Here is a 12725-nt window from a genome sequence, read left to right as displayed (position 1 = left end):
TTCTGAAGTGCAGTTCCCCTGAGTCCCTGTCCCTCCAGGCAGATATTATTAGTCCCCTTGTTTTGTTGGGTGACTCTGAATGGGAGCCTGTTTACGGGCTGGGTTCCTAATAGAAGACTTCGGTTCCCTCCTAATAATCTATTCCCTGGTGGGTTTTATTTCCAAAGTACGGCAGTACAGAACCTGCCCCCTTGGGAGTCTATTGGGCTTTCTTCTTCCCCACAATATTTTCTCCCACGTTTTCACATGCGGGAAGAGTTTCCCGCTCATGGAACTGATTGTTGACCAAACCACCTGCTTTGGTCTTTTGTGTCCTGGCAAGAGGGGGTTCACAGAGAGTGGGGGGCACTCTCCTCCCCGCCTTGCCTCCATAGAGCATCTGGAGAACACAGAAAATCCGGATCCAGTTGGCGCCAACAAAAGGAGTCTGGGTCAGGCTGTGTGGATGTGGCTCTTTCTTGAATGTTACCCCAGGTGACACAGGTTGCTGCATCTGCTTCTGCTATTGGTTCGGCAAGGAAGCTGCAGAACCCCCACCTCAAGCCAATCCCCTTGCTCCTTGGAAGTTGGAATCTCCCTCTAGGCCGGGAGTTCCGGATGAATTGAGGCTCTCACATGAGAGACAGCTTCCCTGGCTGAGCGTTGCAACACTCACTTCCTGCTGCTCCGGGGTGGCAGACGACAGGCTGTCTCACTGTCTGGGAGGCAGGGACGGGAAAATCTCATGCACATCCAGTGCATGGAAGAGCTGCTGCTCCCTCTGCCATAGGACATCTCAGGGCTTTGCCAAGGCCAGTGGGCCACCAGCTTCACTCTGAGGCTAGGGATGGGTGTCACACCCACTCGGGCAAATCTCGCCCTGCCCTCTGAGTAAACGAGGCAAACCCCGGCTTGATGGGTGGGGGCCATGGGAGAAGTGGGGTGTGTCCACGTCATGGCCTGGGCCCTGGGGGAGTGGCTGCGTCACCGGGCAGGCATTTGGAGGGAACCTTGGCCATCACTCACTCCTAATTTTAATGACGTGCATTAGCTAAATTGTGTTCTGAGTATTCATTCGGCGCTGTTTATGGGGTGCTCTCGAGTACGCTTACCGTTTGTCAGAAGTGCAAACTAGTGAACATATGAGCCTTTAAGACAGGCCATCTGTTCGTCTTAGACCCTTGGACGATTGTCAAACGCTTCTAAAAATAAGTGCTCACAAGCAGAGAGGGGCTGCCCAGGTGATACACAGCAGATAGGGGAGGCAGGGCTGCCTGTATCTATACCCTCCCCAAAGGGAAAGAAAGAAAGTGTGGGGGAAAAGGGGAAGGTTTTCCAGGGAACAGGGGATGGGAGCAGAGGGAAACGATGGACGAGAAGGCCCTACTGACACACCTTTTTGACTGGAGGCATGAGCATCTCCCTGTGTCTTGCCTCTCCTGTAACTCCACAGCTCAAATACCTTCGATGGCTCCCCATGGTCCAGATTTAAGGGCAAGCTGCCTCGTCTGGCATCAAGGAGCCTCATCAATAAGGCCCCCGCCTTCCTCTCCAGGCTGGTCTCCATGGCACATACCCTGTGCTTCTGCCAAGCTGAATTATTCATTGTTCCCCAAACATATGCTGCACTTTTCACATCTCACAGACAGAACAGTACGACGGTGAAGAGTGGGCTCTGCAGACAGACTGCATGGGTGCAGCCCCAGCACTGCCATCACTAGTGGCAGGACCTGGGCCTCTCTGCACCTCAGTTTTCTCATCTGTAAAATAGGGATGATGAGAGTATTTAATGCACAGGGCAGTCATGAGGCTTAAATGAGTTCATATGGGTGGAGGCTAAGAATGGTGTCTGGCACACAGTGAGTCCACGATCAGTGTTAGTGGTGATCACACTCAGTGCCATTCCCACCTTCATGGTGTTATCCAGGTGGTTCATTCTGACTGGAAAGCCATCTTTCGAGCTCACACACACACAGCCAGTGCAAATCCTCACCTGGGCTGTCCTTAAAGGGCAGCTAAAAGGCCAGCTTCTTCCTTAAGCATCTCCTATCGGAAGTCCTCTCTCTATAGTCCTTAAAAGGCCAGGATTGTGGCTCACTTGCTGTCTTCCATCCACTGTACAGGGCCAGGTGCCTTGTTTGCTAAGTGAACAAATAACGGGACCCAACTTCACCCCTGTCGAGCATGAACACGGCTGCCACCTCAGTCTCAAGGGCTACTTCTTCCCCTGGGAAGGCAATCTCTCAGTGGTTAAGGCGCATTCTCGGGCTTGGCCTCAGCTCCTGAAGAAAGTGAGTTGTAAAGCCAGCCTTGTGAGAGCCACTGTGGCTGGAGCCTGCCAGGGAGTGGCCAGTGGTAGGCAGTGGGGAGAAGGGGGATTGGCCACAACCTCTTTCCCAACCGGAAATCATAGTGAGGTGATGTGCGGGCCAGGTGGTTCTGTAGGTGGGGCTGGCAAAGCAGAGTGGGATGCTCTGGGTGTGGGGGCTGAGTGTTCCTGTGCCTTCGTATGCTGTAGGGACTCAAGGACTCAAAAGCCAGAGCCACGACCTAGTCTCCAGAGAAGAGCCAAGCCTTCTTTTTTGCCTCTTCAGGGTCTTCAGGGTCTATGAGTTTGGCCGTCATCACCCTCACCATGAAACCGTGAGCCCCTCACGGGAGGGCGCTGGAGCTTCTTAACCTGTCTGTGCTCAGTGCCCAGCCCAGGGTCTGACAGACGGGAATTCAGTGAACGTCTGTGGAAGAAATGGATGGACGGATGGATGGATGGATGGATGAATAGATGGATGGATGGATGGATGGATAGATGAATAGATGGGTGGATGGATGGATGAGTGCACACCTACTCCATCCCCCATGGAGTCTCCCTGAGGCTGTCCTCCCCCGAAGATACGGCATTCTGTTCCTGAGGGTGGGGAGGAGAAAGCAGTGATTTATGGGTACAGGGGTTCTAGCCAGGGGGGATTGTGGGGAGGGGATAATGACGCCTGTTGCTCCATGGACCGGACCATCCAAAGTTCAGCCATCTCAGGAGTGTTCTTAAGACCTTGCCAGCCCTTTGGACACCCAGATGGGGAGGGGGAGGGGTGCAGCTGGTCAGTCCAGGTGTACCCCTCTATGAGGCCCTCACTGTAAGCCCCAATTGTGCCTGGTCCCACAGAAGCGGCAGGGAGAAACAGTCCCTCTGCCATGGAGCCCTGCTGGGTCAGGAAGACCAAAAGACAGTCCTTATGCCACGGAGCACCCTGCCGGGTCAGGAAGACCAGCACAGACACCACTATGGAGATCTGTGGAGCATTTACTGTAGCCAGACCTGGGACGTATGCAGGCATTATCTCCTGAGTCCTCAGGGCATGTGTATTAGTCTGTTTTGTGTTGCTATAAAGAAATACTTGAGGCTGGGTAATTTATGAAGAAAACAGTTTTATTTGGCTCACAGTTCTGTAGGCTGTACAGGAAGCAAGGTGCCGCTGTCTGTTTCTGGTGAGGCCTCAGGAAACTTCCAATGATGATGGAAGGCAAGGGGAGCCGGTGCGTCACATGGGGAGAGAGATTGCATGGAGGCACCAGATGTTTTTTAACAAGCAGATCTCGTGGTAACTCATTGCTGTAGGGAGGACACCAAGCTGTCCATGAGGGATCCTCTCCCATGACCTAAACACCTCCCACCTCCAACACTGGGGATCCCATTTCAACATGAGATTTGGAGGGGACAAACATCCAAACCCTATCAGCATCTTAGGAAGAGGGCTGTTATTAATCACCCCCAAAACCCGGAGGTCATGGAACTTGCCCAAGGTCATACAGCCAGTAAGTGGCAGAGCCAAGATTCAAACCCAGGGCGTAGCCCATCTTGGCCCACTAAAGCTTCCTGCCTGCCTTGGGGTTACCAGGGCAGTGGCTAGCAGCAATGGGGCACTTGCAAATAACAAGGGAAGGTGCTAGGCTTTTACAGACACTGTCATCAGAGTAGCTGAGAGCCAGGAGAGGCAGCTAATAGGGTGTGCGGAGAAGCTCTTTTTGCTTTATGCAGCCGGCATGCTTAAGCCCCTCATGTCTCTCCCACCTGACACGGCGATGGGTAGGTATCAAAGGGAGACCAGGCAGGGTCCCACGTCTAAGCAACAGAGAGTGGAGCCAAGACCTTGAGAAGCAATCCTGGGCCTCAGACTAGGGAGAGGCACACAGTGTTTCTGTTTGTGACTGTGTTGGGCATGGAGGTGCGCTGAGCCAGGGCACCTCCTTGGGCGGGCAAAACTGAACCTCCAAGGAGCCCATTCACTCTAGTGTGTGGTGGTGCTTTGGGAAGGACAGTGCAGCCACCAGGCTCTGTGCTTCGTCCCGCTCCTTCCACGCACAAAGCATTACCCTGGATTGGGTTCAGGATCAGGATCATTTTGCTGCTGAATTCCCAGCCACAAGCATAGTGGCTCATTGGCTCAAAGATGAATGAATGAATGAGCAACCATGTAAACGAATGCTGGGCTTCTTTCCCTCCAGAGGCTGAGGGTGTGTCGGGGAACCAGTTCCTGAGTGCTCTGCTGATGATTTGCACAGAGAGGGCTCTTTTTGTGGGTCTCAACAAGACCCAGAGTAGGCCTGTCCCCAGCATAGGCAGCACACAGGTTTCTGTGCCCAGGCCCATGCCATCCACTTGGCCACCACTGTCTTGTGTCCCCGGCCCCGTGTGCCAGGCAGAGGCTCCCCATACAGGCTGCACCAGACACCTCCATCCAGGAGAGCACACAAGCTCTGCTGAGTGGATGGATCGAGGCTGCAAACCATTGCTACCCACCCCCTCCTGCTCTCCCATTTTATTTTTCTCACCTGCTTCTCTGGCCCACACCTGTGTCTCCCTGGCAGGCAGCGAGGCCGAGTGGATGCCAGGCCTCCCTCTAGGCATTTTCTAGTCCTTCCCTGGGCCCCTGTCTCCACCCCCAGCCTTTATGGTGGTGGGAAGTGTTCATCTGTGGGGTGGGTAGCATCTTTAAAAAATGATTTTCTTCCTTCTCTAAAGGGGCTAAATATAGCATAGGCATAAACAGAGAAAGAGACATTAAGGCAGAATGCCCTTGTGAGAACTATGCTAGATGGAAAGAACTCTCTAAGAAGGTTTGCTGAACCTCCCCACGTTCCTCAAACCACAGCTTCTAGCTGTAGGGGACGGACCGCAGGTTCTTTCAGGGTTGTTGAACTGTGCTGATTGCAGTGGCTGTCCAGAGCTGCTCTGTGTCCTGGTGTTGGGTGACTGGTGAGTCTTGGGGACAGGGGTCCCACCACCCCCTCCGCCTGTTGAGATGCTGCCCTTGGCCTATGGAGGAGCTGGTGCCCTCCTTGGCTGCGCACCTGGGCACCTCTGTGCCCCCCACCACCATCACACAAACTGATCGGGTGGCCTTGACCAGTTCCCTAGCTGAGCTGCCAGCTGCACCGTTAATCCCACAAATGTTTGGGTGTCTGTGTCTAGCCCCTCTAAATCAGGCCTCTCGAGGAGTGGGCCCAGCTGGTGTCTTGCCCTCCCCCTCACTGTGCCAGCGCAGAGCAGAGCATCCAGCAGGTGCTTAATAACGTAGTGCTGAGTGAATTCTGGTGCCTGATCCCCTTGGGGCATCAAGTTTTGACATTTCCATCTGCTGTGACATCCTGGGCTTTTGTTCCTGTCACAAAACTTCAGGGAAGGAAGTTTTATCCTTCTGTCTCTGAACCCTGTAGGAGGAAGTTCTTTCTTGAGTCTAACCTCAGAGCCCCCTGCTACTGCTATTTAAGTGCGCAGGCACACTGTGGCTTAGCCATGACATAGGCTTTCTGGAGTTTTCCTCACCAGTGGTCCCAAGCGTGGGTTCCAGCCTTCAGCACATCTGCACCAGCAGTGCCCTGGTGAGCCAGTGTGGACCCTGTGTTTCACACTGACCCTGTTCTTGGCATCCTGGCAACAGGCTGCTTCATTCTCCAGAGATCCTAGACACCCCCTGTGCCCATGTTGGTAGTGGGTGGTCCTTGGGGATTTTGTGGAGATCGAATATCATGTCTGGTTTTCTGTGGTCTGTGAAACAAAGTCCATGTTTATTGGTACTCAGGGCCTCCACTGTCCATAGGCCATGTGCCCACCAGCCTTCCTGTGACTTCTGTGCTGGGACCTGTGCATGCGTCTGCCACTTGGATTCTAGGCTCCACACCTCCATCTCTGCTGTTCTTTCCTCTTGGAGTGTCCTCTCCCCTTTCCACATATCCACATCCTACCCATACATTCATTCATTATCCTTCCATTGATTCGTTCACAAGTACTGCCTGAGTGTCTCCTTTGTGCTAGGCCCTAGGAACCATACTTTGAGGACAAGAAAGAGCTGTCCATGTCTCCCTTCATGTCACCTCTCTTCCTTCTCCCTTTCCTCCCCCTAATAAAGAATGACCCAGCCACACCAAGATAGCAGGGGCTTTTGACTGGCTGTTGGCAGGGTGCGAAAGTGCCAATCTCCAAGTTGCTTCTGGGCAGCTGTGCCTGCTGGGGATTGGAGGCCCAGGGATATGGTCAAGACAGTGCATGCCCAGCCCTGGGTCCTGAGAAAGGAATTGCCACCACCCTGTGTGCAGCTCAGCAGAGGAGGTCAGTCTAGCTCATGAGAGGTGTGTGGCTGTGTGGGAGGTGGGCTGCAGATGCCTGGAGAGGTCTGCAGGGAGGGGCAGTTTCCATATGCCTAGAGGACCCTGCGAGCGGCTTGGTTGGGAGGGAGGAGAAGGGAGGCGGGAACTGAGTCAGCAGAGGCTTGAAGCTAGCAGGAGGATGGCTGCGGAGTGTGGATTTGGCTCCCCACAGGACTAGCTGGCTGTCCCTGCACAAGTACAGGGAGAGGTACCTCGGCTGGAGGGTGCGGGTTCCCATGGAAACCGCCGGCATCCCATCTGTGGCCTCAGACAACCTGCCTGGTGCCTCTGGGTCCCTGACACCCCCGACCGAGGTGTCAGGCCCGGCCAGCAGAGGTGGCGCTGTGTCTGGTGCAGAATGCGGGTGATCTGCCGACCGCGGTGCCCATGGGGTGCAGGCCCTGGAAAGCCTGGCTCCCCTGAAAAGCCTCTTGCTCTCGTGGATTCCAGCCGTCTGGTTCAGTGCACGGCGCTTCCAACCTGGGTGACCTTGGGCCTGTAATTTTTGCCTTCCTAGGCCTCAATGTCTTTATCTTAAGACGCCCTACCTCGCAAGGCTGTTGTGAGGATTGAAACAGTGGTGCCTGCCACGGCACAGAGCACGCATGCCCGCCAATCCCCGGCCGTGCGCCTGCCTGGCCCGCACGAGCACGAGGCTGTCGCCGGCGCTTGGCGCTGCGGGCATCTGCTGGGAGGCAGGCGCGGGCTGCCTCTTCCGGGCCGGGAGCTCGCAGGAAGCGTCGGTGACATCACCACGGGGGCCGCAGCCTTCGCAGTGCCCGTCACGGGAAGGGGCTGCGCGGGGCCCAGCTCCGGGGAGCAGGAGTGGCCCGTCTCGGCCCCAGCCGCGGACCCGAGCCCGGGAGAGACGCGGCGCCTCTGCTGACCCCTGGTGGTCAGCGGCACAGCTGCAGGAGTCGCCGGGCCCTGGAGGGCGCCCAGAAGGAGCCTCTCCCGGGGGTCTAGGGTCCTGTGCGGCCCCAGACAGGGCCACTCTGCCCCTGGTGGATGTTGCCTCCTTTCTCCAGGTGTCATGAGGTGAAGCACCACCTAAGGCTTTGATAAAATGGGTCTAAATTTGGAACACGAACCACTGAAAAGAAACAAAAAGACTGGGCTTTCAGATGCCAAATCCCACCCCCAGTCCCAGGCCGCTGGCTCCTGTGAAACAGATCAACCCTGCTGGCCCCCTCTGGCTAGCAGGGGGAGGAAATGCCTTTGGCTGTAATGAGAGGGAAACATTTGGCCACAGGGTACTACCTGGGTCCTGGATTCCTAGGTGCGTTCGGCCAAACTGCACTGAGTCCCTGTCTCTGGTTGGGCCATTGCCATGCGACCAAGCAGGCAGGCTCCCGGAGCCCAGCAACAGAGGCTCCTCCCGCGTCCTCCTGCCGGGTGACCCATCCCCTGCCTGGGCCGCAGGCACCACTGCCGCCCACTGCCCCAGCACGCCTGTGCCCGCTCGGGTGTTTCTTGGCCGGAGAGCTGCACAGCACATCTGCTGTCTCCCTCTGCTAGGCTCGGAGCAGCTACGGGGAGGACTGAGAGGGGGATGCAAGGGCAGCCTGCAGGCTATCAGAGTTTCCTCCTCATCATTAGAGGAGAAGGGAGATGGAGAGGTGAACAGGGATGTTTTTAATTCCTGCCTCCTCCCCGGCATTTCCCCTTTCCCTCCACCTAGCCAGTCCCCCTGGTAAGACCTGAATGGTCTTTAAAAAAAACAAAAACAAAAAAGCCAAAAAACAACATATAGGGAGTCCAAGTTGGCAGTAACAGGAACCTATCCCCAAGCCCCAAATCAACGTGGCGTCTTGGCAGCTGCGTCCCTGGAGCACTTTTTCCTTGTTGCATTTTGTTTTGTTATAATCGAGACGCTTTTTCTGCGGCTCCCGGCGTAAATGCACTGAGTGGGAGGGACGAGCATGCTCTCCATTCTTCTCCTTCATGTGTGTCTCCTTTCTTCGCCTTTGCAGAACCACACGATGAGCCAGCACGCACAGTGAGGGATCGCTCAACAGGACACCTCTCCGCAGAAGGCTTGCCGGAGACGCCGTGGGGAGGGCCATTTGAACATTACATCCAATCAAAGTGTCATTTGCAACCCAGATGTAAAACTCTAATGATTTGGCCATGAGGCGCTGCTATTATAAGCAGCTGGAAATGAATATTAATGGCAGAGATTAAAAGTATTCCATGCTCAGTATTTTTTATTGTCCTGCTACAGCTAGCGTGCTTTTAGAGTTTCCGCCGCAGACTACATTTCTAGAGTTAGAGAAACCCGCTTTTTAAGGCTATTGTCCTTTGTTCCTTCATGTATTATATTGATAGTTTTTAAAAAAGAATTAGTGTGATTTTTTTCTTTGCTTCTTTTTTTTCTTTCTTGTTTTTCTTTCTCCCCCTTCGGTTAACTACTTTTTAATTGCAATTCTAGGTAATTGTGCATCGTGATGTGATTGCTTGGCTATTGTCTGAATATTTCCTTTTAATTTTTTAATTAAAGACTAATGCTTTGATTGGATTTGCCAGTTCACCGGACAGTGATTAAAACTATGTAATGAATATAATCGGTTTCAGTGCAACTGGATGGTCTGCTTTTAAATGTGACTTAATCTGACTGCAGTAACTAGTACAGTTCAATAAAGGGAATCCATGCGATTAGCATCCGGCTGCCTGGTTCTCTCCTCCCCAGCCTAGGGCCGCGTGGGGGGCTGTCAGTTCCTGTGAGGTGTGTTCCCCTACAAGTTCCTGTGGGCTTGCATATGCTCTTGGGGACCTGCACACAATAGACCCTGCTTCCCTTGGAAAAGAATCATAGTAACCTAATGCACACAGACTGGACAGGCTGGCAGTGGCCATAGAAGTCAAAGCAGAAGACCCCTTAATGATGGAATACCCTAATCTTCCCACTCATGGATCGGGAAACAGGCCCAGGGGTAACGTGCAGCTTTCCCAAGGCCACGCAGCAGGTTGGTCACCATCCTCACCGCGATGTCTTCTTGGTTATCCCTTCCGGGTTGGCTTTCCCTTGTGTTGGATACTGGCAGGCAAGTGGTTAGCCCTTCCCTTGCCAGGACTCCAGGTGGCACTTGGGTTCTGAGGAGATGTATGACTGGGGACTGCAGAGCAGAGCCAAGTAGGAGCCGCAGGTTCCCAGTCATAGAGATCAGTGGGATGTGAGAGCAGAGACTAGTGGCCGCCGCCAGGTCTGGAGTGAGGCAGGTAGGGGCCTGGGGTACGTTATTTCAGGGGGCACTTGCTGTCATAGCCCCCTTACACCTGCAAGTGCTGGGAATGAGTGTCCTCTTGCATTTTGCACTCTAGATACCTTCCTTATTTCACCTACTCCTGGCCCTGCTGGCATCCCAGGGCCCACCCAGCAGCCTTGGTCTCCAGGCCTCCTCCATTTTACTTCCCACACCTCCGTCATGCTGGTGCTCAGCTGACTTCCCAATCAGAGGCTGGAACTTGCACGGGGAAACCCTTCCTTGCTAACTTTTCACAAGGGGCATGGAAATTGGTTATTACCCTCTGCAGAGCGGAAATGAAACAGGCAGACAGATTGCACCTAATTATAATGTAATACTAAGTCACGGGCGTGGAATTTGGAGCAATTATACCCATCATCTTCTAGAAGACTCTCATATCAAGGGGCTTCTGGTGACCTATAAGAGTTCCCCTTTCTTTCTGTCACCTCATGTAATGTTCTCACACGGGCGGAGCTTTCAGTTTTTCAAAAGGCATCTTACACGTGTGAATCATAGAGCAGACCCTGCCAGTAGTGGGCTGTTGCCTTCTGGAAACTGAAGGCTGTGAATGCCAATTTTCAGCCTCTGGAGACTTGGCAGTTTTGGGGTCAGACCCCAGGGTAGACACCAGTGTTCCCCCAAGTGTGACCACCCATGGACTGGGGCTTGGGGCCTGGGGCTCGGGCTATGTCTGAGTGAGGCTGTCACACGTCCACAGCCAGGCCTGCCTCTTGGGCAGTGTTGGGACTGTCGATGGGACCAGTGTGTCCCGGGGCCTGCCACATCTCCGACTCAGGGCCCTCTCCAGCTCTGGATTTATCCCAAACCCCATGGAGCCCAGGTGAGCCCTCAGTAAGTACCAATAGAAGATTTGATTTGACGGTTGGTGGCGTAGGGCTAAATTAGTCACTGCCCCCATTAAAAATACAGCGGGGGGTTTAAGAGCTTTTCACGCCATGTGGGAATCAGCAGCGAAGCCGGCTGATGCCTTGGGTAAGGAGAGAGGCGGCCTAGGGGACCGTGAGGTAATGAGGTTTATGGCGGTGACAAGGCAGCCAGGGAACCCCGCCGACTCCCCCCTCACCCCGGCCCTATTGTTCTCCGGCTGGCTCTGTCCCCGCTGCTACGGCCGAGAGCCCCTCGTGACTTCGTGTGGGAAGGGGGCTGGCAGTGGGGACACTGAGGCCCTTCCTGGGACTGGCATTCTTTACCATCAGGCAGTATTAGGGTGAGGGAGTAGTATAGGGTTATAAACCTGTGCCTCGGAGAACCCACTACCCCTTTCCAGAGGAATGGTCTGGGGCTGGGATGAGACACTTGCCTTTCAACTGTGAGGGGCCTTGGAGGGTCTTTGGGAGGCTTGTATGAAATGATGCCCGAAAAAGGGCTGCACACAGAGACCTGCAGGCAGCATAGTCGTCAATGATGGCGCCAGGCATCCTGCAGGAGGGCACCTTTTCAGCCAGGAGGGCACGATGGAATCAGCCTCTCATGTGGATTTGGCTTTGGGGAGTGGGCGAGGTGACTGAAAGCCTAAGATTCATTGCTGCTATATTTAGATGTACAAATTGTCAGTTCTAGCGGCTCTCTGGGTGGAGGAATTTTGCCCAGGCTGGGAAATGGACCAGGACCCTTGGGCCACAGGCCCCTGTCATGGAGCACCTGCCCAGAGTGCCCAGAAGCAGGCAGGTAAGGGTTTCAGTCTCAGTGGAGAAACTGTCATGGGGGGAATCTTCTCGAGTTCCCCATCCTTAAAGAATTCTCCTTTTAATCTCACAGTTGCATAATATTGAACTTTTCACCTGTTTTTCTTCCCTCCTAAGGTATGTGTTCCTAGGAATGGGACCTGTACCTACAAATATTCAGTAAATAGGACCAAAACTCAAATCCATGCCTTCTTCCACTCATCCATTCAGCAGATATTTACTGAGCTGCCCCCATGTGCCAGACACTGTACAGGGCACTGGGGATAAGGAGATGACCAGCAGATGTGGCCCCTGGCCTCATGGAGGCCACAGTGGCACAGGCAAGCATGCCAGTAAATGCATAGTGACACCTCGTCATGAGTGCCATGATGGCAAAGCCGGAAACTGCCAGGGATTAATGGAGGGACCCATGTATGAGACACAGGGGTGCATTAAGGAAGGCCTTGCTGAGGCAGGGGCTTGAGACCTGAAGAAAGAAGGGAGGTGGGCAGTCCAATAGCAGTGGGAAGAAAGCACTGCAAATGCAGAAGCCATGAGCTGGAAACAAGCCAGAAGTACCCTGAGAGATCTGTATTCCTATGGAGCTTCAATTCTAGATGACCTAAAACAATCCCAGAGAAGTTCAGAATCTTGTCCAAGATCATACCATTCAGGATAGACTTGCGACTATAACTTGGGTGCCTCACCTTCCAGCCTGGGGTGTCTGACTCCATTGTTAATTTTATTATAATAATCATGATGATGACAATCAATAAAGTGGTGTTGTACTGTACAGGAAAGACTGCTGGTTCTCTTTCTTTTCATTAATACAGTAACCAATTTATAGCTGAGCAGAGGTTACCTTGGAGAGGGGAAGGGGTAGATTATATATCCTATCCTTCCCAGAAGTTAGGTGTGGTCCTATTACTATCGGTAGCCATAGGTTCTATCAATAGGGTGTAAATAATGGGAGTATGTGCAAATTCTAAGAATTGTCCTGAAAGTGAAGAAATGAGTTCATTCCTCCCATCTTTTTGATGGCTGGAACGTGGCTGCAATAGCTGGTGTTCCAGAAGCCATTTGAACCATGAGGTAACACCACCCCAGTAATCACTTCTGGTTCCTGTCTATCATAGCACCTGTGACATGTGGTGTTATATATTTATTGGTATGG

At 53.5% G+C, this 12725-nt stretch overlaps 1 protein-coding gene across 5 annotated transcripts in view; it reads left to right on the top strand.

The window, feature by feature from the left end:
- ZNF423 (zinc finger protein 423) overlaps nt 1–12351 on the top strand; it is a 366017-nt gene extending 353666 nt beyond the window's left edge. For 2 of the 5 annotated variants that reach the window (XM_023189607.1, XM_023189606.1), the window contains exon 8: nt 8595–12344. In XM_023189607.1, the coding sequence (XP_023045375.1) occupies nt 8595–8624 (30 nt within the window). In that variant the 3' untranslated portion in view covers nt 8625–12344. Of the gene's footprint in view, nt 1–8594 lie in introns of all 5 variants that reach the window. The other 3 variants (XM_023189608.1, XM_023189609.1, XM_023189610.2) reach the window with 2 other exon arrangements.
- Nucleotides 12352–12725: the final 374 nt, after the last annotated feature.

Source organism: Piliocolobus tephrosceles, chromosome 17, assembly GCF_002776525.5.
Source record: "Piliocolobus tephrosceles isolate RC106 chromosome 17, ASM277652v3, whole genome shotgun sequence".
Taxonomy (NCBI): Eukaryota; Metazoa; Chordata; class Mammalia; order Primates; family Cercopithecidae; genus Piliocolobus; species Piliocolobus tephrosceles.
Note: the sequence above shows the minus strand (reverse complement) of the source record. Positions and strands in the feature narration are given on the sequence as shown.